At 37.5% G+C, this 27,829-nt stretch overlaps 1 protein-coding gene across 3 annotated transcripts in view; it reads right to left on the bottom strand.

Annotated features, from left to right (window-relative positions):
• LOC145683869 (solute carrier family 12 member 8) overlaps positions 1–27,829 on the bottom strand; it is a 268,916-nt gene that overhangs the window by 85,946 nt on the left and 155,141 nt on the right. For all 3 annotated transcript variants that reach the window (XM_081755491.1, XM_081755492.1, XM_081755490.1), the window contains one exon: positions 5,629–5,877. In XM_081755491.1, coding sequence (XP_081611617.1) covers positions 5,629–5,817 — 189 coding nt within the window. In that variant the 5' untranslated portion in view covers positions 5,818–5,877. The remainder of the gene's footprint in view (positions 1–5,628; positions 5,878–27,829) is intronic.

Genomic DNA, 27,829 nt, shown 5'->3' with positions numbered 1-27,829 from the left:
ATTAGGGATGTGTCAGGGAACTTTTATCAAAATATACTTATGTATAGGGGAATATGGGACATTGTCAGTATATATAATTTTTGCGGCCTATTTTTGCACCTAGAAGATTGAAATTGTGCACAAACATTCAGTCCACCGAGTAGTATTTAACAGATTTTTTAGATTTCTGCGTTAAAACAGGAGGGTTCCAGAGGAGCTAAAAGTTGAAAAAAGGGATATTTAGACCCAAAAAATCCCTTTTTTCGGGACTTTCCCGCCTTAGATACATGATGGAGACATGTGAATGGTACCGCCTGAAAGGCAGTTCTATTCTGAAAAGAATGATTGGCGGATTATAGTTCTAGGATAAATAGAGATGTCTCAGGAAATTTTTTACCTCAGATCATGGTGTTTTGCGGTAATTTGGGGCATTGTGGGAATTGTTGATAACATTTCTCCCACCCTTAGTATTCAAGACAGAAACTTAAAATTTGGCACACGCATTCAGTATACAAAGTACTATTTATCAGATTTTTTTGAGATCTCTACGTCCACACAGGGCCGTTCCAGAGGGGCCCAAAGTGTGAAAAAAATTTCCCCCCCCGAAATTTTCCTTTTGACATTTTTCCTTCTCCTGGTATATGGCATGAGCATGCAAGTGGTACCATTTGAAAGCCAGCTCCATTCTGAAGAGAATGAGGTATGAACCATGATCCTAGGGTAAATAGTGACGATGCAGTAGCTGCTTGACTGAAAGTCTAAAAAATACCCCAAAAACGCCGGATCCCGAAAGGGCTATACAAAGAACCATTGTAAAAAAAAAAGAAAAAGAAAAAAAAGAAAAGAAAAGAAATAAAAACTTTCAATAAAAGCTTTCGAACCTTTCTTATCTGGTTCGTACATTTTGTTTATATTTGAAGTTGAGAGTTTTAAATTTAGAGGCTGGGCAAGAATTTTTTGAGAGAAAAAGATGTGGCAGAACTTATGTGTGAGTCACGAGTGCCAAGTGTGTATAGGAGACTGCTACTTGTGGTGGCACCGCAAGAAATAAGAATTACGAGAGACTGTTCAGCGTGGTAACTTTCATGAGTTATAATGGAGCACAGGTGAGTAGATAAAATTCTTTATGCTTCTTTATATGTACAAATTATACGCAAATGAGTAGTGTTTCCAACTCATATCATTTTCCACTGGTCGACACTTTTTTTTTTTAATTTACAGGGTAAAAAGAGAATTTAGAAGGAAAGTTTTACATGGATTGTAACGCCAAATAATGGAACTTAAGGGATAAATAATACCGATTGATCCTATCCGTATATTTGACGAGGGATGGGGGGGGAGAAATTTCATTTTTCTTTCCTAAAAGCAAATTAACTATTACAACAATACTAATAACGCATAAAACATTAAAAATTCCGTATATATAAATAACTCAAATACAAAATAGAGACATTCGTGAACAACATTCCTTTTGTTTCATGTGTTTTGGATAAAGAGGAGTGAAGATATGGACTTGTTTGTAAACTCTTACGAAAACGCTTTAAATGGCGCCGTATAAAAGGGGCTGCGGCATTTAAATCCCTTCGTCGTCTAAAGGTTGATCTCAATCCCTTTCTCGTAATAAAGTATTTCTTTGTTATCTCCATATTGGTCTAGGCTTTAAATTTTAGAAGTAAAACAAACCCACAAACATGCCTGATTGTGCAACAGTATTGTCAATTTTAGCGACAACTCGCTATATATATATATATATATATATATATATATATATATATACAAAAGTGACTAACGACTTTACCAGCAATTTTAGAAGTATCTTGGCAACAAAACTGGCGAATTCGTTTTCGACGGTAGTTTGCAGCTACCTCGTGTCTTAAAAAACCTTTATAGGGGAAAAAATGCTTGAAAAAGATAGAAAAGTTAAAAATCAGCGACTTTTCTATGGAGAAGATAATTTGTTATCGTAACTTACTTCTCCATCAGAAAAATCGCCGACTTTCAACTAATCTCTAACTTTTTCAAACTTTTTGTTCTTCTGTAAAGCTGTGTTTTGTTTTTGAGATACGAGGTAGCTGCGAAGTATCGTCGTTTTGCTTTTTAAAAATTCCAATATTACTTACTGATCGATTGTCACAAGATTGGTGGCTAAAACTAATGCGAATCATTATGTGAGTGCCACTGGGCATAATTCGTGTGGTTCATGACGTCACCATGTATAACAAATTAGGGAATTTTCAGGTGGCTCGTGATAACTGACAGCACAACATTTGGCAACACTACCTTTAATCACGGTAGTCAATTGGATATATTTTTAGACAAAATTGAGAAATCAGTTGATAGTTAAAAACTGTATCAGCCATACTCCAAGTACGATATTCACTTAGAATCTCGGGAAAGAACACATTCATATAAACCAAAGGCTGTCATTAAAACGCTTGAGCGTATTCATTAACAGCCTTCAACATTCGCAGCAAAAAGGAGAGGTTATGGTGGATGAGACAGTGTTTCTTTTCGAATAGGCCCGTTATTTTACGTGATTTCTGCTTTTTATTGATTATGTTAACTTATACATGTTTACTTTATTGTTTCAAAAAAAACTATGCTTTAATTCGACAAATGCCTGTTTTAGCGACTTTCAGAGCAGAATTCAGTGACATTTTGCCATAAGAGTTGGCACCAATAGTGTGGAGTTGGCAACAATGCTGTGGAAGCTCGCACTTGTTCAATGCAATCAGCTATAGAACCACGTATACTGTCGTACACAGAGCTGTGTAAGTTTCTGTACGTGTAAGGTAATTACGTAGGAATTCATAGCCCATGTACGGATGACTACATAACGGCACTTCTTTATTATGCACAAAAAATGTCCTGTCGGATTTCCACGTGAAAGCACTTGGGATGCCCATACCCTCCACGGAGCTTGAGCACAATCCCTCAAATTTACCTTTCTCTCTTAAATTTGCAATTTCACACCCCAAATGCACCTTTACCCCACCCAAATTCTGACCCCCGAATTTACTATTCTGGCCTCCAAATATCCTTTTCCCCCCAAATTGTACCGTTCTTTAATTTGACTGTCCTTTTTAATGAAAGGCTATGTCACTCAAATATTCTCATGGGCGCAACCTCCGTCCTATCCCCTCACACACACACATATATATATGGGCACTGCACATTTTATTTTAGGTTAGAAAAAGAAAATAATGTGTTAGTAAGTGCTTCCTGTTGTAGCCCACTGGTTGTGGTCGCTACAGGTAAACCGGAATGCCAATGTCAGTAGTTAAATGTGATAATCCCAAATGTTATACGAGTCTGTATACTTCACTAGTTTTAATTCTATACAAACGCTCATGAAATGAGAAAAAAAAAATATAGCATGTATTCGGCACGGTAGTTAAAAATAAGCAGAATGTGCACCAATGGTTTAGCAAATTTACGAATGGATATGAATCCTCCCAGGAAGCACTAGGTACGTATGGGATTTCTGCAAAAGTCATAGACAACGAGGTACTGAAAGCAGCTTCTGAAGTCGATAATGGCTAAACATGTGAGGCATTGAGAGAAACATTCGATACCAGCTCAGAAGCCTGCTTTAAGAACTAAGTTCTTTACGACACGCATGGCCATCATCATTGATGGACACTACAAAAACCCACTCCGAAACAACCGAAACCACCACTTTCTCGACAGAATGTCACGCTCTGTGTTTGATAGAATGCTCAAGATATCGCCCATCGCGAACCTCGCCAGATGATCAATGCAACTACATGTTAATGTAGTCACCAATGACATAACTATAGTCTACGATTTGGATGGGCAGTACTGATTCATCCCCCTATATTTACTGAGTATCTCATAGTCGAATTGTCATTTGCTCCATTCGTCAGACACACTTGTGGTTCCGAACTTTCGGCAAGGTGCTCCAATTCACTGATGGACTTCATTGGTTCACGTTGCGCTGAATTCGACTACCATGGGACAGATAGGCTAGTATGCCCCAAAGTTGAAAAGAGGAATATTTCCGATTTTCGAGTCATGCCTTAATTCATGTTATTGCTTGTCTGTAATATTGGGTCAAAACCCAACAAAACTTGTTTTAGGTACTAATGGAAGGTTAGCAACATACAGGCCCGTATCAAAGGGAGTCTAGGGGGAGCCGGGTCCCCCTAAATTTTTACGGACAGCACTAAAATATTCACGGTAGGCTTGCAAATGAACTATAATAAGGCGATGAAACATAATGTGGTTCGATCGCTCCCCCCAACCTCTACCGGGCCCCCCTACATTTTTGGGCTGGCTACCGGCCTGGCAACATATGAAGTACCGGTACCGCTACAATTTTGACCATCTCTACGACTATTCAATGTGATCTTAAATATTTCATTAAGCAGTGCTTTAACTAATATGTTAAAATTATTATTTTAGAGATTATTCGTTTGTACAGCGCTGAGTCAATGGGTCTACCAACAAAATTTCACCAAAAACTGTACGCCACATTGCTTTTCTGGAAATTGCTATCTGCAGGAACTTTTTTCTGGAAATTGCTATTCTGCAATACAGAATTATCAGTATTTGCATGAACAAGTAAAGCAATATCCGGTGGCACGGTGGCTCAGTACTGGAGCCAGTGGCGTATTTAGGGGGGTGGCTTCCGGGCTTAAGCCCCCCCCCGAAATCTTACTTAGTATAGTAAAGTAAATGAAATATCTTGCAGAATTTTCACATTTCCAGGCAAAGCCCCCCCCCCGAAAGTTAGCAAAGCCCCTCCCGAAACAAAATCGTAAATACGCCACTGACTGGAGCGCTCACTTTTATTGCGAGAGGTCCCTCGTTCGATCCCAGGCCAAGTATATGTGTGGTGAACAACATGGTGTTTGAAGGTTTTTTCGAAGTTTTCCAGTTCCCTCTCACACTTGCATTCCACCAATACTTTCATAATCACTAACTTTCATTTATCATCTACTTCCTTCCATCTGTATGGCATAACAATGGGTCGTAAAACCTAAAGCAAAATAAACGGTATCAGGCTGGGCGAATTAACAGTAACTTTAACAGCACCATTACCTGTGCGACTGTGGACGAATTTCCAAATAATGGCGATCGGCACATTAGTAACGTAATTTGTAAGGTCAATTTTCGTTCCAAACAGTGATGGCTCTATCACCACAAGATAAGGAAAGAAATTTACAGACAGCCTCAGAAAGCCGTATCCAAGAATTTGTACATTCGGCAAAAAAGAAAGTAAGCAAAAATTCTAAAAGGAAGCCGAGAAAGCTTCAAACATCTTCAAAATTCTGTATATAAAAATGAACACATTTGATAAGAAATGAAAAGAAGAAAAAAAGCTTCACCAAGCTATATAAGAATTAGTACATCAGGCAGGAAAGGAAGGGAAGAAAGCTTGAAAGTTTCCGAAAGCTATATGCAGGATTAATACATTAGGTAAGTTTTCTTCCCTTAAAATTTGATTATTATTTTTTTTACCGATTTGGATTCCTTCAAGAGCCGCCACTGGTTCTAAAATATCTAAATGCAATTTAAATATTATTCTTTCACTTCCTGTTACACGTACTTATCAACTTTAGAAGTAAGAGACCACTAGGGGAGGAGAATAGTTTTCGACTTATAGAAACTGAAAAGCAACTTTACCTGCTCCTGGGCGAACAATTCGTTCGCCTCTGACGCCTGTCCACCATAATAATCATCGTCTCCTGGGACTCTCTTCGTCTCACTGTTGCTCCTTTGCCGAGAACCAAGACCAAATTTCGCCCAGTCTACGTCCCCATTATAATTACTTCTTGTGTTGGGACTCGATCTCGGTCCCTTAGTGGGGTCCATTCCTCGGTCCTCGGGAAGAATCAGTCCTACGCCTTTTCTTTTATATCGATGACCTCATCACTAAAATCAAAAATAAAATAAAAAATATTTAAATTAGAGTATTAATCTCAGGAAATTACAAGCAATCTACTGTAAACTTCAACAACATGTAAGTATATTGCATTATTACCAAAAAGTTAAGACAATATATCCTATATATATATATATATATATATATATATATATATATATATATATATATATATATATATATATATATCTGTTCGTTTAAAAGTAACATAAGATACACCAAGGGATTTATCATGTTTTCTTCATAATAACTGGATAGCAAAAAACTTACAGAAGATTTTGGAATATTGTGATATTAGGCAATATATTAAGTGTCCATTGCGTAATGTAGGCGCACGCAATAGTAAGCCCACAATCTACACCTACAGTGTGTTTATAAATGAATGGTGCGGTTTTAAAAAAATAATAATAAATCTATTTATTATCTTACACGGGAAAAAACCTACACCGTAAGCAATGGCAACTGTCCAAGTTTCTCATGCACTACCCCATGTTTGCTTATCATGCTTACTGTGGGGCCGCAATACCAGTTTCCGAGATGGTGTCGCAACATGAAAAGGTTTTCTGTGTGCTCCGTTTAGAGGTGTCCACATCTGTGGTTACAGTGCAGCATGAGTTTCGTGGGAGGTTTAGTAACGACCCAACACACAAGAATATAAATAGGTGGTACCGACAGTTCGTGGAAACTGAATCCTTGTGTAAAGAAGGGTTCTTGCCGCTGAATTAGACGTGCTGCAACAGAAGACAACAACCTTCTCCTCTGGCCTCCCCGTTCGCCGGATTTAACACCATGCGATTTCGTTCTGAGGGGTTTATTAAAGACAGTGTTTATGTACCATCAACGCCCGTCTTTCCGTTGAGGAAGTTCGTGATCGCATAACGCATGTACTGCAGACCATCACGGTGGACAACCTACACCGAGTATGGGAAGGATTTGATTACCGTGTAGATGTCTTGTCATGTGATCAAGGGGGAACAAATTGAAGGATTGTGATAAATGCATCAGAAACTTGGACAGTTGCCGCTGCTTATGCAGTAAGGTTTGCCCATATAAGGTGACAAATAAATTTATTATTATTTTTTAAAACTGTACCATTGATTTATAAACACGCTGTACTGTATAAGACACATGCAAAGAGTTCACCACTAACTATTCGATTGATAATAATGAAATATCCGTCCCAGGTGCATCATTTCCAAAGGCTAAATGAAAATTACAATATCTGGTTAGTCAAAAATAATCGCCATCTGCAACCACATACTTTTGCCATCTCTCAGCCAATGATTGAATTCAGTGGTGAAAGAAATACGGAATCTGCGATGCGATGACGTCCTCAACTGCATGTGGCATTACCTGATAATCAGTGAAGCGATTCCTTTCCAAGAAGTGCTCGAGATGCCGACAGAGAGGATATACAGTGGGAGAGACGTCAAGACAGGAAAGTGGATGAGGAAAGGTTCCATAATGAAACTCATGGAGAGCTTACGACGTCCTTTAAGTGATACTTGCGCGTGCATTCCTGTGAAACCTGACGACACATCTCCTGAACATTTCTAGATGATTGTGGACAAAACTGTGGTATATTTCATTGAGTTCAACTCCGTTATGATCTGCAGTAATGATTTTAAGTCGACGAAGAAAGACATGATGGCCATTTTGAATTCGGGGCTCGTGCAGTCTCACACTCAAATCCTCAATAAGGTTCATGCTCACTAATCTCATTGCACTCGCGCTCCCTAAGGGCTTGAGTTCACAATCCGACATCGTGTTCTCTACTCCCTCGAACTCGAGTTCCGCATCGGTAACCAATTATAGGACTGGCCTTCCTCACGTTCAATTATTCACTTCGGCCTGGCTCGCGAATTTCATCACCTTTGCACAAGAGCACGGGCTTGTACATAATCAGTGTTTCTTCCAGATAAACTTCCGGGAGAACTTTTTCCAGCTTTCCAAATTTCGTCTACCGTCCCTTCTCAGACAAGATAAATTAAATTGTGCTTATGCACGTTACTCGTGTGTAGGGCACGCCCTTGTGTAGCTCCGTCAAATTTTGATTTCTTCCTTTCTTGGATAATATTATTTGATAAAAAGCCCACAGATAATACAACCATCTCTCCGAATTTGCTTTTTAAGAAAAGTGTCGTAAAAATCCATTTATGATCAAGTACTGAAAAGAAACATTCCATTACACTGTTCAACAACGAAAATGTAAATTGAACAAAATCAGCTAATTCTTATTGATTTTGTGGTGCTGATCACGAATTTGAAAGTTATTTTCGAATATTAGCTCTACTTTTCGTTTTACAGGCATGTCTAATAATAACGCTTTAAAAATAAATATATTCGCTTCGTTTGGGGTAAAATGTTACACTGATCCGGCAACATTGGAGAAACTATACGAACGCTTGGTTTCATTGTGTTCCTTATCTCAGTAGTGTTCTGCCATTGTTAGAAAAGACAGGTGTAGTGCAGTTATCAGCGTTTTGGGTGTGACGTTTGTGTAGTGCAGGACATAAAAATACAACTACAAGTACGCAAAAATACTGGTATTTCGAATGTATATTTTTAAATAGTTGTCGGAACTATTTCAAGTGACATTTTGAGGATTTCAATAAACAAAAATGCCGCGAAATTGTGTAAACAGTGCGGATAGCTTCTGCTACGTGTGTGGGGAAGTGACATTTTCCTCACAAAAGCAGACTATAACACCACTAATAAGAAAAGCCTATCAATATTACTTCGGTTGTAAAATTGGAGACCAAGATAAATCTTGGGCACCCCACATTGTGTGTAACACTTGTGCCAGCAATCTAAGAAATTGGATTAATGGGAAGGGGCGCTCAATGCCTTTTGCAGTGCCCATGATTTGGAGGGAGCCAAGCGACCACATCAGATACAGTTATTTTTGTATGGTTCCTTCCGTCAAGAAGGGAATTTCCACGAAGAAGCGGGCCTTGATCTATCCTAACATTCCTTCTCCAATGCGCCAATGTTCCACATGGAGAAGGACTACCTGTTCCTGCCTCACTTAAAGAATACGATCTTTTTTCTGATAATGATCAAGAGGTTGAAGCTCCTGAATCAAGTACTTCGAAGGACCCTACGTTTGTTGTAGAAGAACCTCCATGTGAACCACATGGACATACTCAAGAGGAACTAAGTGATCTAATCAGAGACTTGGACCTCTCGAAAAGCAAAGCCGAAATTTTAGCGTCACGCTTAAAGCAATGGAATTTATTGCAGGAAAAAGTAAATATTTCAGTGTATCAGAATAGGGAGAAGATGTTCACTTCATTTTTTACTATGGAAGACACACTTGTGGCATGTACAGATGTAAATGGTCTCATGAGGGCACTTAAAATTAATTACGAACCTACGGAGTGGAGGCTCTTTATAGATTCGTTCAAGGTGAGTTTAAAGGCAGTGCTTTTACATATTGGAAATGAACTTCCTTCAATTTCTGTAGGTTACGCAGTTCATATGAAGGAATCTTATGAAAACTTGAAACGTTTACTTCAAGCCATTAAATATTACGATTTTCAGTGTCTCATTTGTGGTGACCTTAAAGTAATAGCACTGTTGCTAGGTATGCAGTTAGGGTATACAAAGTATTGTTGCTTTATATGTGAATGGGACAGTAGAGATCGTGGATCTCATTACCGCAAAAGTGATTGGAGTACCAGAGAAACTCTTCAGCCGGGAGTGAAAAATGTGCAGCATGAACCACTGGTAGATCGTAACCGAATTTTGCTTCCCCCTCTACATATTAAATTAGGTCTTATGAAAAGTTTTGTTAAGAGCATGAACCAAGAGGATGAGGCCTATAAGTACCTAAGAGGACAATTCCCTCGATTAAGTGATGCCAAAGTTAAAGAGGGTGTTTTCATAGGGCCACAGATTAGGCAACTATTCAAAGATCACAAGTTCGACGAAATTCTCCAAGGTGAGGAGAAAGCTGCGTGGGAAAGCTTGAAGAGTGTTTGTTCACAGTTCTTGGGAAGACACCGAGCAACAAATTACAAACAACTGGTAGCAAAGTTGTTATTGTGCTACGAAAATCTTGGTTGCAATGTGTCTCTGAAACTCCACTTTCTTCATTCACATCTAGACTTCTTTCCCGAAGATTGTGGAGCAGTAAGTGACGAACATGGTGAGCGTTTCCATCAAGATATTGCAGCCATGGAGAAGAGATATGAGGGAAAGTGGAATTCTAACATATTGGCCGACTACTGCTGGACTATTGCAAGGGATGCTCCAGATGTAACCTACAAAAGGCAAGCCAAGCAAAGACGCTCAAAATAAAATAAACATAATCCTGTACAAGGGATCACTTGAAACTTTTGTCTACATTGCAGTGTAGTTCTTGCACAAAAAGGTATTTGTACATATTTTTCATGTTTTGATGTTAATACTGATTTTTATTACGGAATTGTTAATGTTTAACTTGACGACGGTTACTTTATTTTCTGTATCGCTGTGAAACTGGTATTTGCGCAGTTTTGAAAAAGGAAGTACAAGGGTAAAGAAAGCTATAGGTTAGGGTACTTCTTAACTCCCCAGCTTATCACATCACAGTGAAATAGATAAAAAAGTGAAATGTAAGTTTTTACAAGGATTTTGCTTAAATGTTCTATAAATATTAATACATTTGTATATATACAGCTACTGTTGTACAAGGGCGTTTTTATCACAACCTGAGCTAAGAAAATTCTTCTATTATCATTTCCTTTCATATTATGCTTAAATGAATGTAAAAATCGCAATTTCAAAGAATTTACATATTTTTGATCAAAATTTGTTGAACAGTGTTAGAAATCACAGAATACAGTGAATCTTTATTCTATTTCCATTCCAGAATATTTTCCCCGGGAGAAGAGAGGGGACTTGATCGAAGAAATGTCCTGGGGATTTTCTTCCCTGGATTATTCCTTATTGTGCTCTACTTTTTTTTTTTAATGTAGCGTATACATGTCCTTATAGCAGTGGTGCCCCCCCTTATGTCCATGACGCACCCCCCAATTGTCTATCCATGAAAAAAATCTTTTCGATTAATTTTTACACCCCTTCAAACATATTTATATAGATTTTTAACCCCCCAAATATTTCAATGACGCAGTTTGCGTCATAGTCCTCCTTTGTGGGCACCCCTGCTTATACCCTACATTCATCTCTGAGTATATGAAAGGGTATACGCCATATACTCTATTTCCTCCCTTACATTCTTGCGAACCCAGAACCATAAATACTATTGTGATATTTATCACTTAGAAAGTCATTATACAATTGTATTAAAGCTTGAAAGGGTTGTGTTCATACAGTCGCTTTCTTTGTTCTTCACTTTCTTAGCGGGTGTAAACAAGAAGTCATTTGCTACGTTCAGAAACAGCAAAGAACAAGCTAATTGACCAGACATGGATGAAGAGTGAAAATCTAAACAGAGTCCTTCATTTTTTCTTTAGCTTTCTGGAATTGTCTTTCATAGCTACTAGACACGCAAATGACACAGATTGCAAACATGACTATTTACTTAACTCCATTACACAATACAGCTGAGCGGTATTTTCTTATTACTCGTATTTATCTATATTTATTGGAAATGTACACTAATTTCTATTTTACACTAAAAACTACAGTGCTTCGATAGACTATATTAGCGGTAAAATACTAGTAAACATGGTTAACTGCAATTCATAAAGGATTAATAACAAAAAACAAAAAAAACTGTAAACAGTCTTATTAACACTTTATATATTATTTTAGTAAATTAAATGTTCAAATAATACAAGAAATACGGTAGAATGTTCAATTTCGTCGTCACGAGGACTTAAGGTATCATAAATTGCAGTATTTGCGTCCCTGCGTGCCTGATGCTCTTCCACTGGGATTCGACCCAGGTGCTTCTTGCACCAATAAAACATCTGTGCTTGCCATTTGTATATACATATAACCTCAAAGTTCATAGGGTTTAGATCTGATATATCATTCTCAGTGGCGTATTTAGGGGGTGGCATCCGGGCTTAAGCCTCCCGAAATCTTATTTAGTGTATTAAAGTAAATGAAATATCTTGCAGAATTTCCAGGCAAAGCCCCCCCCCCCTCCTCCGAAAGTTAGCAAAGCCCCTCCCGAAACAAAATCGTAAATACGCCACTGATCATTCTCCAAACCTTCTCGTACAAGTGATGTCTGGAGAATGTTGTCCAACTAGATGCGTAGATTTTTGCATATTTGAAGTGCGACCCATTGTCATCATGGCTTCCACCATTTATTCTTTCGGAGGTTTGCTCCCTCCTGGATATCTCTTCGGTATAGGGTCCTTTGGCACTACCTCTATGAACAAATGTCTATATCTTTTCATTTTTTTTTAACCATGTTAAACTCCGCATTTGCAAATCTTTAACATATGGCGCGTCCAGAGCACAAGAGAATCAATTCCACTTTTTTGGTCATTTCGGGCATATTTCATCTTCAAGATCTTTATCTGAAGCTCCTGTAGTTTCAATATACCATAGAACTTTTATGTCTGTTTTTGTCTCAACTTTGATAATGAAGCTCGATTCATTTGTGTTCTGAACGTCCCATATTTTGTACAAGACCCCAACCCAGAGCAGCTCCCTCACATTTTGATCCTATATCTGGGTTCCACGCTGTATAACAATCTTATAGTGATCGTACACGAAGAATCATTCAATAACATTTAGTCTGCCTTGACCTGTATTACCTTGTGTTGTAACATGTACAGGGGTATCACTCGAAGACAGACCCAAAAATGTTAGTTTAAAACAAGATAGGCGAAAATAAAACGAAAATTGATATATTCTAGCATTCTACCTATGTGTACAAAATAGGGGGAATGTACTGGAACTGCATGGGCGCCCGAAGAAAATTTTCTAGAGTGTGTGTGCTTAAATCCCTGGTTGCTATATTACGTTTGGTATTTTTTTATTTGCATTAAGAAAATCTTAAGAAATTTAATACATTTTCGTGAACCAGATGGGCTCAGGCCGCACCCCGCCGTCTCCTTCGGGCGCCCATGTTGAACTGGCCTAACATAGTTGAGGGTTGCACTCCATGTTTCTAAAGGAAGCAGTTAGAACTTAACGAGACACTACATGCATCAGTATTATGGGTTGTCCGTATGTAAACGACACACACTTAAAAGTCATACCTTCCTTCAATTTTCACCATAGACGAAAATCGGGAAAATCTCCGAGTGAGTCATTCAGCATATACTCGCAATCAATGGCGTTAGCAGCATTTCATCAACGAGGGGGGGGGCATTCAAGCACTTAATTTCTTCCAATTCTTTGTTTATCTCGTTATAATAAATTAATGTTTTTTTCCATAATATCTTACACTAGGGGACCTCGAAATCCCGCTTGCGTACGCCACTGCTCGCAATCATATACCTCAAAGACTACTTTAACCACCTACCCTATACAAACGATTAAATGTATGTATGCAGCATCTTCATTAAATGCTAAGCGGTTGTGGTTTACAATTTCTTATTTTCATTGTTTATAATACATTTCGTTTACAATAGATGGCGCTAACATCATTGACGACGAGAGGATATGAACTTAACTGAGTGACCTTCCCTCCAGCGGCAAGCAGACTCTTCTAACGGTACATGGGAGCGACCACGCACAACCACACGTAGATAGGAGAAGTACCAAAGAAAGGAAAAGAATGAAACTGCACGCTTGGATTATGTTAAACGAGCATAAACTCAAAGGTCATCTACCCTCACGCCATGAGAAACTTCCCACAGAATTATTATCAGGATGGCATCAGACTATGATCTCAACGTAAGACATTTAGCAGCTACATAAGAAAACTCCACGCCATATTCTAAACAAACGTCTCAGACAAAACATTAAGCGGCAAGAGCATCCCTATGTATCTATTCTCAGAGGCGGAACTAGAAAGTAAAACCTGGGAGGAGGTAGCCATAACCCAGGCTATGAAATGTATGTCATGAGTTTATAGTAAACTTTTAAGAGAGGTTAAAAATGACATTAAAGTAGCCTATTAAAGTTTCTTACATAATTCCGAAAATGTTATTACTAAGAATTCAAGTGAATTGTGGAATTTTATTAAAAATTGGAAAAGGCATCTACCGTTGAAATCATTAAACTTTCAGGGTCATATAAGCTCAGTAGTAATGAAGAAACAGCTAATAGTTTACTTTTGCGAAGTATTTTAGATCAGTGTTCCTTCCCTCTTCCGAAACGTTAATTGATCTGGGAGCAAGAGAAAGTGAGGAAGAACGCCGGGACACGTCGTCCAATCACTTCCACAAAATATCTATGGCGTCCCCCCATTTCCTAACAAAATACAATGGCCAAAGATAGGCAAGGGAGACGGCATGACGTCATCCGTCCCCCTACCTTTTCAGATCCACTTTTAACCCTGTCTGGGAGATAATAGATATGGCAGCATAGGATCACTAAATATCTGCCAAATAGATTTGGAGAAAATAGAGATGGCTATCAAGAACCTTAAGTCCAAAACGGCAATTGGTTCTGACGGATTTCCCTCCTACATTGTGAAGGGTTGTGCTGATATATTTAAATGTCTTCTATTAATTGCATTTAATTTATCACTAAGAACAAAGACTTTCCCAGACAGCTTTAATTTGTCCAATTCCGAAGTCTAACAATAGTCAAGATATTACCAACTTTCGACCCATAATTATATTGTCTGATTTTGTTAAAGTATTTGAGCATATCTTGTGTCGGTGAATCTTTAATCATGTCAAACCGGTTATGTCAGTTAAGCAGCATGGTTTTATTCTACAAATATCCACAGTAACGAATCTTGCAATTATTACAGATTGTATAGCGAATATGTTAGATATAGGTAACCAAGTCGTAATTTATATTGACTTTGAAAAGGTCTTTGATAAAGTTAATCACAACATATTACTAGAAAAATTAAGCTTTTTCATTTTCCCCCGCCTTTGATTAAATTCTTCTGGTCATGCTTATTTAATCGTAGACAATCCGTTCTTTTTAATGCATATAAATATAAAGAATATATTGCTTCCTCAGGGTTCAAACCTAGGACCATTGTTATTTCTCTTTTTTTATTAATGACTTACCAGATTGCATTCCTGACCATGAAAAATTACTATATGCGGAGGATCTAAAAATATATGCTAAAATCAATTCTCTAAACGATAACATAAAACTGCAGCAAAGTCTAGATCATAGTAACTGGTGTTGTTCTAATCAACTTGAAGTCAATGCAAGCAAGTGCAGTGTTGTCGTTCAGTAGAAGCAAATCTCCTCGTAACTTTGATTATGTAATTAATAAATATGTAGTAAATAGACATGATTCAGTAAAGAATCTTGGCGTTACGTTTGATACTAAGTTAAAGTTTGACAGTCACATTGTAAATATAACAAAGCATTCAAGCTATTTGGATTCGTAATTAGAACAGGGAAAGAATTTAAGAGCTGTCCAACATTAGAAAAGTTGCACAATAGTGCCATCTCTTTTGAAAAATAAGACAAAACTATTTCTAGCCCTTTTGAAATCTTTTCGAATGTAATATATTGATTTTTTTTTTTTTTTTTTGAAAATTTAAGTATGAACTTTCCATATATATGTGGCTCACCTTTGGTGCAGGCGGTCCAGAGTTCGATTCCCGGTGGGGGCATTCGATTGAAAAACTGTAAAAGCTTTTTCAAGCCAGCCATCCTTAGTTTCTCCTCAATTTTCCGCATTCATACCATGCAACTGCCGGGATGGTACTTCACATAATGATCCCTTCCTCATTCCCATTCCTTTCTTCCTCCCCAATTCCCCGGACAGTGTGATCACCGAAACCCATAATTCACATTCCTAATCCTAACATTATATATATACACAGTAAAACCCCTCTCGTCCGTTCCGCCACTCCAGTTAATCCGACCGTGCTCGAGCCGAAATTGTCCCGATTCGTCGGGACTCACGAGGCCCATTGTCGTTTCCTGCCGTCGCGGCATTGTTATTTACTTGCTGTTACCGCATATCCGCTTTCGTGCTCCGTCATCTCTTGTATCGTTTCATTCGTTGTGCGTGTTTTCTGTAGCGAACTGCGCAGTTTTAGTGCTTACTGTTCCTTGGTTGAGTGCTGAAAATCCGTGTTTTTCTGTATTTTTCGATAATCCGACCTTTTTTGCGTTTCGACCATGTCCCTAGTCCCAGAAGTGACGGATTAACGGATTAGAGGGGTTCCACTGTATTATATATAAATATATATATATACAAGGGCGGATCCAAGGGAGGGACCCTTGACGCTCAGGTTTACACTGGATAAAATGCACTTCAATACGGTTTTACACTAGATAAAACAGCAAACTATGGTTTAGCCCCTCCCTTGATCATATCCTGGATCCGCCACTGCATATTATATATATATATATATATATATATATATATATATATATATATATATATATATATATATATATATATATATATATGAGAGAGAGAGACAGAGAAGGGGTAAAGCTGGTATTATGAACTTCCATTTTTTTATATATAGAGTTATTTTAAAAATTTAGTTTATGAGTTCACAGTTTTTTTTATCATAAAACTACTGTCATATATAAACCTTTTAAGGATATGAAAACAAGGAAAACAGAAAAAATCAAACTTACTCATTTTGTAGAAAAAGTGTTGTGCTGATAATATGAGCCCTTAATAAAAATAAATAAAATAATTGGTTTAAAAAAACGTGGATGACAAATTTATTCATTACAAAACCTAAAAATATATATGAAGTGAAAAAGCTATGACTGCAAGACCATTGAAAAAGTCTTTATAAATCCAATGAAAATGGCAATTAAAAGTCAATTGAAATACTTACTAAGAAACCATTTAAAATGTTATGAGGTTTCCTGTGTAAGGTATATTTCCAAAAGATACAAATGATTATAAACATCCTACACAGTCACTGTGTGCCCACATTTCGCAGAAAGGACCTAGTTCATTGCACGGCCTCTGCTCGGCTGCCGGCCGATCCATTATCTCGCAGAATAAACAAACTGCTTTATTAGTGTTTTTTTTTTTTTTCACTCTGATTGGTGTTTCTAAGATAAATTTCCTAAAACTCATATATGACTCACATAATTTCTTATTTCAATCTTCAAGAATCATTTTTTGTATCGCCTGCTTCCCTTTCTTAGGTGCTTGGCTTTCCAGAAGGGCTTATCTTAAAGGGAATAGAAGAGGTAAAAAAATTATGCCAAAAATACAGTATCTCACCAGCTTGTCAAGTTAGAAAGATGATATCCTGTTTAGAAACTTCTCATTAAAAATAACAGGACATACGTTCCAGGTTTTTTTTTAATTGCCGTTTGAAAGGGGACAGAGAATATTTTCTATGTAAATAAAATAAATGTTTGGCAGCCAACTCCTCCTAAGCCACTGTACCGAATTTGATTACTTTTTGTGTATGAGTGGACCAGGGCCTCATTTACATCTGTTTCTTACATTATCGGCATGGATGGTGAGAACGGGTGACAGAAAGAGAATGACATGTAAAAATAACAGAAAACGACCGATATTAGTGTCTAATCCATAGTTTTTAAGATCTCTGAGATGAATAGTGACATTTCCGATGACGTTTAAGTCTAAATTAACTCTCATTAGAATGGTGGATGAGATGGGGTTCAAATGCTTTCATAAATCTATTCTCTATGTGCGGGAAGTTTTGCTCTTGTACCAAAATTATACTGAACACATTTTAACACAAGGAATCAATAATCAATAGTGCTTCGAAAATTGAACACAAAAATCGTTATATTTTTACAAGCATCCGCAATTTTTTCGCCATTTACAAAGAAAGTAAAAGCATATCAGCAAAAAACACACACACATATATATATATATATATATATATATATATATATATATATATATATATATATATATATATATATATATCGATGCGGATATGTCGGCATCCGTACAGACCTCTATTTATGACCTCCCAGCGGGAGCTCATGTGATTCGCATTTCACGTTAATTAGTAGGTTCTGTCTCATATAGCCTCGCTGCTGAAAGGGACGTTAAACTCAATACAACTTTATTCTATTGCCGTAATGATTATTTGTCTTACAACGTTCGTTTCTTCTATCTTTTTCTTTCAGAGCGCTTACCTCTGGTGCGTGGGGTCTTTGGTTCAATCTCCAGCCAAGTAAGGGAAAAGGGGGTAATGACACGCGGTTTGTTTAATTGCTCAGAACAGCAATGAGAGAGCACCATGGAATCTAATGAATAGTGTAGTACATACCTACGTATGTTTACTATGAAATAACTCGGAACTATTGCGTGATTACTATCAGTTATAAGACAGCAGACGGAAATTTGAAACCTTACACTACGTGTCGTTACCCAGCATTTGAGGGTAATAGCACGCAACAGTTGAGTTCTTTGTTAAATTATTTTTTAAACTTCCATACGATGATATTCCCTAAACGCATTTGCTTTCTTCGCTCTTTTTATTGCAGAAGAGCCTTACGACGCATTGCTGTTTAGAATTTCTGAGCTTTGGAGCTTTCCCTTCTGATTCACTGACGATGGTTTTTGCCTAAGAATTGGAGAAATTGCTGTTAACGGGACTATTGCGGAGAATTTTTCGGAATTTGTGGCTTCCCTTGATGGTCCAGCGACTGACAGTTCAGAAACATCACTAAATTTTTGTTTTGTCGAGTCCATTACACCATGAGAAAGGTCTGCTTCCATGTTCTCCTCAGTCTGACTACAGCACTGATCACTTGCAGCAAAATCAGCATATATAAAAACTTCTGGATTCATGGGGAACGTATCACAAAGCCTGATGAGGCATTTTTAATCACACGCACTCTTGTGTTCATATGTGCTATTACCCCAAATCAAGCCATCTTGATTCTTTTTCTTGACTGGCATGTGTAAATATTATAACAAAATACTAACCCTATGTTTATTCTAAATTGATTATTCATACATACTGACTACAAAAATACCGTACCCCAGAAGTAAGTTTGAACTTAGCCACTAAAGAAAAATGGTAGAATTTTTGAAGAAAAAAAAGATTTTTAATATATGGTCATATTCCGCAGTACGCTCCCTGCAGCCCTCTCCCACTCAAGTGAGATTTCGTTGGGCACGTTGTTGGTAGGGCTGAGCACCATGCAGGCCTTCTTCTTCTGCTTCTTTGTAAACAGGGATGCATGAAATTGTATACAGCGTGCCATTACCCCGTTTTACCCTAAATTTGTAGTGGACAACAATCGTGTCCGTGTGTTTTCTCGCGGTACTCCCGTTTCCTCCCACTTTCTCATTTCACCAATTATTCTATCATTATCCACTTGTTTTAATTATTCCTCTCCCTTCGCCTTAAGGGCATAATCGTAGGATGTTAAACTGAAAGATTTCATTTCATTTCATTTTGATGCCACTTCCCTCCCTCGTCTTCATTCCACTATTTCATTCATTAACATTGGCGTAAACGTGGGACGTAAAATAAAGATCTCATTTTTTCATCATCTTGAGGCATTTGGAGAACTACGAGAATTAAGAAGTAGGGCCTAGCGAACTCAGGGTCGTCGGACGTTACACTAGCAAAAAAAAAAAAAAAAAAAAAAAAAAAAAAAAAAAAAAAAAAAAGTTCATTTCATTTTATCTTTTCTTTTTTCAACCAACCTTACCGAACCTATAATGTCATTCGTTGTATGTATGCAGAAATGTTCCGTTGCTTTAGCATCTGATACAAATGTGAATATAAAAATGCCACAGGTGGTTCTGTGTGTGCACACTCGCTTACAGATTGCAACAACTGTCACAAAACCCCCTTTCCCAACACAGCAAATAACGACGCAAATATACTGTTTATACTCTCATTCCACGCTTTGATGCGTCACAAAGTAGTATCTGGGAAGTAATTTGTATGTAAATTGCTATACTGACACAAGAATTCCCTTCCGGTAAAAAATATGGGCCACATAAAAAAAAAAAAAAAAAAAAAAAAACAGTATTGTCGACCGCTAAAAATGATCTTCTAGGTCAAGTGGATTACTCATCATATTATACAAAGACACGCGGCAACAAAACTTTCCCTAATTATTGCATAAAATCTTACTTATTATTTTCAAAACATCTGGTACCACGAAATGTCTACATTATACGAAGTCTTGTTGGTCAAGACCTACCTATAATAGATTTGAACTGAATTTCTGCATCACAAAAATTTAGGATAATAAAAGGCTTTTTCAAAAAAAATGTATTTTGTAAGTTAAATACAATAGACTCCAGACTATCTGCTCTAATAAAAGTAAGCTGGAGTTTTATAATCACTCGCTTTCTGCTGCACAAATAACATTAGAAACATATGTTTTCAGGGGTAAAAGTGAGGGGGAACGCGGGTGCCGTTCCCACACTTCCAAAAATTATCTACGGCGTCCCTCCACTTCCTAAAAAATGCAATGGGCAAAGATAGGCACCGGGGACGGCATGACGTCATGCGTCCCCCTACCTTTTCAAATTCACTTTATTTTTACCCCTGTACATTTTAGACCAAAACCTGCTGCTCTCATGTTTTCTGATCTCTTAGTGCGTTTGCACACGGCAACGATAATATCGTTGGAACCAAAGATAATGTCGGCGGTGAAATCGACTTCATTGTATTCAAATCGTAGCTTGCACACGCCACCGATATTATCGGCCGATCCTCCGACACGCAGATGCTGTCGGCCAAGCCCCCGATAATGTCGGCGGCATCGCCGACACCGATTTTGTCGGGGGCAATGTTTTCTTATAATTGGATGCACATGCGGCCGATAATGTCGGCCGGCGAGTGGGTTACATGAAGAGAGTGAGTGACAAGGCGCTGTGTATTTTTGTTTCTTTTCTTGTCTTGGAATTTTGTTGTTTCCATTTTTTTCTATTACAATTGTATAATAATATTATTATTATCTTGTCCTATAAACAACTTCGGAACAGCTTATTATTTTTTTACAGTCTCTGTTTTGGAGTAGCTAATTCCCTTTATTAAATAAGTATAAAATGTGGGAAGTCTGAAGAGTACTGGTTTCCCTCTAAATAGCTATTACCAAATAGAATATAGGAAATTTAGATAACCAATTTCTTGATTATTTTCCACTCCTTTTTTTATTTTTGTTCTTTCTCTCTCTCTCTCTCACACACACGCACTCTTTGATGGTATATTTTTTTAATCTATTAATACATTTAAAGTTTAATACATTCTGGAAATTAATTTAAGCGTAATTTTCAAATTTTGATACACTGTGAACATAAGCATATGGAAAAAAATCCTGATTATTATTACTTCCTTTTATTTTCATCAGAATTGTGTGCAGATCACTTTTCCCGGTCCCAGTCAATAAGTAATGATTGAATAGAATATTTGTTCACAAGTCAAAGTAGAATTATTATTATTTTGAAACGAAACCAGCACAATCAAACACTCTTTCCAAAGCTCCAAGGACAAGTTACTCATTTGGCATTTTCTTGATTATGATCTCAACAATAGGGATGTGATTTCATGCTTTACTTGTTGCAGATTTTTTCTCTCACTTCCAAAACTATTCCAAATCCCCCATTTTAAAAGATAATTTGTGGAATGGCAATTGAAAACAAAGACCAAAGCTATGTATCCAAGTTTTCCCTCTCCCCTTTGTACCGGGATCGACCCCCTGATAGAGTTCTGCAGTTTGGCTACAGTGACTGGATGAAAAGGTTGTGTATTATTGCATTCTTACCTTTCTAGTTTTGCTTAGATTTTTAGAGATGGCAAGAATTTTTCCATTCGATATTTTAACCCTTATTGAACTTGTGGAATGTAGACCTTGCATATGGGATAAGATAACAGACTCTTTTAAGGACAGAATTGAAAAGCAAAAAGCATGGCGAGAAGTTCATGCAAGCCTTGTCCAGGATTTTGAGTTCATGGACAAAAAGAAACGAGAAACGACACGACAGGTATGTATGCAACAGCGCAAATCTGTCATCAATATTGGGGGGACGGGTAAGATCGTTCCCATATTATATATATATATATATAGCGATGTTCAAAATATTTCTGTAGTCGAGAAACAATGCTGTGGAGGATCAGAGGAGCAGAGTTGTCTTCAACATTGGGAGGCGGGCAGATTTGAGGCTTATTCTGAGTGGACATTAATTTCATCTCACTTTCTTTTCTAGCGATCGGACACAAATAATCAAATTTCTCTCCCAAAAGACACATTTCAAGTCGGATTATGCGGGGGGGGGCAATCTCCCCAGTTCCAAGATTGGAGGGGACATGTCCCCTTCATTCCCCCGGGATTTGCGCCAGTGTATGTATGAAACAATGTAAAACAAAATCACTAATTCAAATCTTATATTTAATCTACTATGACATTAGGGTTAATTGCATGGAAAACAAAATAATATAGTCTACATACATACAATATGTAACACTGTTTCAACAAAAATTAAAACTAATGTAGTTTGCAATGTACCGCAGCATCAATTCTCATCGAAACGAAAATAATATGTTTACGGCATCAATTTAAAACGGCACTGTTAAATCTAAACATGATTAGGCATAGGCCTATTTTTTCTAAGTTTTGTACCGTCCTCCACACCTCTTCAGAACAGGTAGTCCTTGTTTTAAAAAATAGTTTTCCCAATTTTTTTTTTTTTTACTTGTTTTCATATATGGAGAAGATTTTTTTTGTGTGTGTTAGAGACCTGCACGGGCCGGGCTTGGGCGGGCCGATTCTGTTATTTCTTTGGGCCGGGCCGACACTGATTTCTCTTCAGGTCGGGCCGTGCTGGGGCCGATTAATTGCAATTCTTTAATAATTATTGACTTTCGTTAGATGATAATTGGAATAAAGCCAAACGTTGAAGAAGTGTGCCCGTGAAAATGTTACAAAGAATACAATAGCTATTTACAGTTTGTGTTGCTTAGCGGCTCCACTTTCACGATAGAGGATTGCAGGCATTGTGCTGTAAATTGAGCTCTGACCTTGACCTTCACTGAACCCAAAATATGACAAGAAGGGGTGAGAAAGTTTTGCCTACCGCTAAACAATATTGCCATCTTCACTTTATGCTAAAAATCAATTAATTTAGAGTTTTGATACAGGAAATGGAGTTTTTGTTCTCTCGATGACAGACAAAGTTCTAGGAGGCAATGGTATCATTCGGGAGGCAAGCGCCAGGTTGTGAACCAGAGTTTAGAAAATGTTTCTGAGGGTTAGGTCAAGTTTAATACTGTTTTGAGAAAGATTGGGGCTCGAGCTAAATTTTTTAAAAATTTATCGGGCCGGGGTCGGCCAAAAACTTTTAAAATTTCTCGGGCCCGGGCCGGGCTTGGGCCAAAAAATTTTAAAAACTTATCGGGCCGGGCCGGGTTCGGGCCGAAAATCTCTAACACTTTTCGGGCCCGGGTTGGATTGGGCTCGGGCCGAAAAATTCGGCCCGTGCATGTCTCTAGTGTGTGTCGCTTACTTCGCTCATCACAGGCAAGGATATTGTCGGGGCTTCCACCGATATTGTCGGCGACGTGTGCAAAGTACGCCGACTCCGACACTGATATTACCGGGTCTTCCTCCGATTTCGTCGGTATCGTGTGCAAACACGCTAATGACAATGAAACGAATTGGTGTACTGAAAGTATGAGAGGAAACGAAAGAACCCTTGGACATAATATTGTCTATCAAAAATTTACATGGTTTGATATCCAATTAGGAGCACACGGGCGCCGATCCTGGGATACTGAGAAGTACCGTGCTTCCACAAAGTTTTCTAGAGCTTTGAATTTTGAATTTTGAAATTTTTACTTGGATATCTGACAATGAAATACACATAACTGAACTTCCAGATTTAGTCGTCAAACAGGAATGTTTCGAGCATAAAATCATGCTTTGTGTATGACGGAATTACGAGCAGATAATTCACTTAAAAGTTCGTGCCTAACGGTCGTACCATTAATGCCGATCTTTGTTCTGAACACCTGAAGCGGAATGGATGCAGCACCATGCCAAAAAATATCGTGCGTTGGTGAGCCGAAAGCGCGCCCTGCTGCAACCACATAATGCGAAACCACACTAGGTTCGATAAACACAACAAAAAAATCAGAAACTTAATGGCATCGAACACATGCCACAGCCGGTATATAGTCCAGATGTTGCTCCTTCGGATTACTATCTGTGCCTGTCCATGGTGCACTTCTTAAAATCACGATACCTCAACAACCAGGAGGAGGTAATAACAGCGGTGAGAAACCTCTTTGCTTCTAAGAGCCAGATGTGGTATCGACTTGGAATCGGGAAACTGGCGGGAAGATGGGTACAAGCTATCCAATACGAGGGGGCTATACTTTGAATGTTAAACTGCTTTCATTGAACTGTAATAAATAGAGGCATGTTGTGTACAAGAATATAGCAATACTTATGATCCATCCTTGCATTTGTTGGTTTCATCTATTATAGATCAACTGTGTCTTTGAATTAAAATTACGACAAAATTACCTGTTTTAAGTATCTTAAGTGACGAACAATATGATACATTTTGCTGCTATAAATCTTCGTTTGATGCAATTCCTGTCCTCTGGGTTGTTTAAACGTTCCCGTGGAAACTGCTTGGGAGAAGAAAACTGAAATGTGTGTGGTGGAGGGGGTATGGACAACCTCTTACTCGCCATGAAAAAGTAATTAAGTTAGTTGCTCTTTCATCTGAAGTAGTGCATCTCCAAAATCATCTCACCACCATATATATTGTACGTTGAAGGTAGAGGTACGTGGAAGCAAACATTACTAAAACTGTCTAAAATTTAGGCCCGAATTAGGCACTTAAAAAATCAGCGATTTTAAAGTCACGAGTATATTCGTTCGTAATAAAAGCAGATGTATCTTATTGTTAGTCTTACTTTTTTGAACACTTTTTGTGTACATGAAGCGACAACGAATCTTTTAAAATGTTTTATTCAGTTCGTTCAATTTATTTGAACCACAAGCTGATCAAAATTGAGATTTAAATTTTCCCGCAAGAAATATTAAAATCCCGAATATGTGCGTTCCACAATAAATATTACCAAATTACATTAGCATCTTGAGAAAACGAAACAGTGGGAAAAATGAGTATAGTATAAGTAGACATTCCATTCAATCTACTACGAATTTTTGTATTCTTTTTGAAAAAAAAAATACCATTGTTTCAAAGAGAAATAACAGACAAATGATTTCTCGGTACAATGTAGATATGCTATTTCAGTCCGTCACTTCGTCAATAAGCATTGGCCTCCAATGCAAAATATTAGCCGAAAATAGTTAAATGAATCTTACCCAAGGGCGTCGATCCTGGAGGGGCAAAGCTCATGCGGCCCCCCCTAGTTTACTTATGAATATACAATATTTGCCATAATTTGAATGCAATTTGTCTTAACATCCACATATACACCTTCTGCGTCTGAGTGCCCCCCCCCCCAATTTACAGAGAAATCGGCGCCCTTGATCTCACCCACATCTAGCGGACACCCATATACTCAGCTGCGTATGGCGAACGTAAGGAATCGCCGTTTAAATTTATATTCAGATCTTTTTTTCTTTGCACGAATATATTCGTGATAATTTTAGGGCCAAAAAACAAAAACAAAAAAAAAAAAAAAAAAAACGCAATAATTCGTGGTTTTAAGTTAAGCGGTTAATTCACGAGTGAATAATAATTTGTATTCCACTTTTAGTTATTAAACACTGTTGCTTATTAGAGACATCGTTTTCCGTTAAAACCAGAGCCAGGAAAAACCAAAACAAGCAAAGAACACTAAAAACAGCCATAGGAGTAACTTAACTTGGGACCTGAATCCCAGTTCTAAATTCTGCAATAAGAAATTTCAACTAACATCACAAGAGATGCGATCAACTTGAGAATTTCAGTAGAACTAGGGTTATTCATAAGACAAGAACGAATTTCAGAACAAGATACGAAACGAAACTGAGTTCTCCCAATGGAAACAGTTTCCAAGATGACACATCACTATCCAAAAATCTTTCGAGACAAGACAGCCTCTTGTTTCGCACGCAACCTAATAACTAGACATCGGATTTTTAGGTTCTAAAAGAAGTATGTTTTAGGTGCCTAAAATAGGCACCAAAATACTAAATTAGGCATTAAAAATGAAAAAATAGGTTCTTATAAAAGATACTAATTTTTGAATGGAATGATGCACTACGATCTGAATACAAACTTTAAGATACAGAAATGCACGCACACACGTCATGTTACCTTACATTTTAACCTGCCCAATATTGAAATATTACTGAAATTAAGAACTTTTAATATAACTATATGTTTGTAGATAAATCTTCAGTATAAAACACACCTTCATATTTCTGCACTACATAAGCCGTTATTGGCCTCACAGTAAATTACAAGCACTTTTTCCAGGTTTTCTACGGTGAAACGATAACGACCGGGTCTAAAATATTTCCCCATCTTTGCCACCCTACCTGAAGTGGTGACGCAACATGTGGGAACAGAACAGCTTTCTCGTGTTTAACTTTTCGAAATTTTTCACGTGTTTAGTTTGCTCAAAATAGGCAAAAATAGGATCTAACGTTTAATTAGACATTTTTAGGCCAAATAAAACTTCGTGCTAGTGCTTTGTCATAAAATCTCCATACACAACTTTATTTTTCATTCTGAGCTAAGGAAAAAACTAGGATTTTACTTAAAAATCCGATGTCTACTAATAACATAACCATGATTTAACTGCTATAGATGGAAGTAGTACAGTAAAACCTGTCTTCAACGGACAATTTATTAAACTGAAAACTGTCTTAAACGGAAATATTTCACGGTCCCATAAATTTTGGAGTACAAAACCTGTAAAAATCCCTTCATTAAGTGGAAACTGTATTACGCGGACAACGGAAAGCAAAATAAACCTTTAACGGAAAATTCTGAGTTCCGGACTACAGTGTATAAAAAATGTTTAGACATTCTGTGAGAGGGTAAACATATACATTGCACTGTCTGCGATAAAATGTTCGTTCTTTTGTTAAATATTTCTGGGCAATGTTGACCTTCCTTAACCACTACTCATATTCACACCCACAAATTGTCTTTAATCCCCGCAACTTAACCAAGAATGATACGGAAAGTCGGAAAGAAGAAAACGAGGTAGAGGAAAAAGAGGAATACGGTACCGAGTTCGAAGAAGAACGTAGAATAAATACGTATCAAGATGCTCTCAGAAGTTTAAAGGAACTGCAAAAATTTGCCTTACGGAAAAATTACTCTGATTTAGTTAGTGTAGTTTTTCAGGCTAAAGTGTATGCAGAAAGTCAAGCAGTCAAGCAGTAATGTATACAGAAAACCCTGCTTGACTAGTGGAAAAATAAAGAAAACGTGTGCTTAGCATATTTTGTATTCATTTTATTTTTTTATTTATTATTTTTTTGTGTGTGTATTGATTCGTAGAAGAAAGAAGTACTGTAATCGAACTATGTATGTGCAGCAATATACTTTCTCGGTATGTCCCTTATAAGCATATATTAAAAAAGAAAAGAAAGGCAAAGTCTACCTCCATTAAGCGGAAACCTGAGTTTTAACGGAAATTTTTGAGAGTCCCGCTTGATTCCGCTAAATATAGGTTTCACTGTATTATCCATCAGATAAGAAAACGAGTCGAGTCGAGTCAAGAAGTACTTTTTTTAAAATTCAAAAGAGAAACATGACGACTCTCGTCTTGTTTTCGAGACAAGAAATTTAGCCAGTCTCGTGAGGAACACTAGTTCACGCAATACTAAGACCTCAAACACTGTTTCAGTGTTACGTGATTCATACATGAAAACTATAGACTGATAAAGTGATTATATGAACCAATGAAATACATTTACCAATATTTAGACAAACCCAAGTAGAGATGCAAGAGCTTGGGAAAAACTGCTTTTTAAGGGGGA

This window comes from Thermobia domestica, chromosome 4 (assembly GCF_964235325.1).
Source record: "Thermobia domestica chromosome 4, izTheDome1.hap1.1, whole genome shotgun sequence".
In the NCBI taxonomy this organism is placed as follows: Eukaryota; Metazoa; Arthropoda; class Insecta; order Zygentoma; family Lepismatidae; genus Thermobia; species Thermobia domestica.
This window is presented reverse-complemented; position numbering and strand designations above follow the sequence as displayed.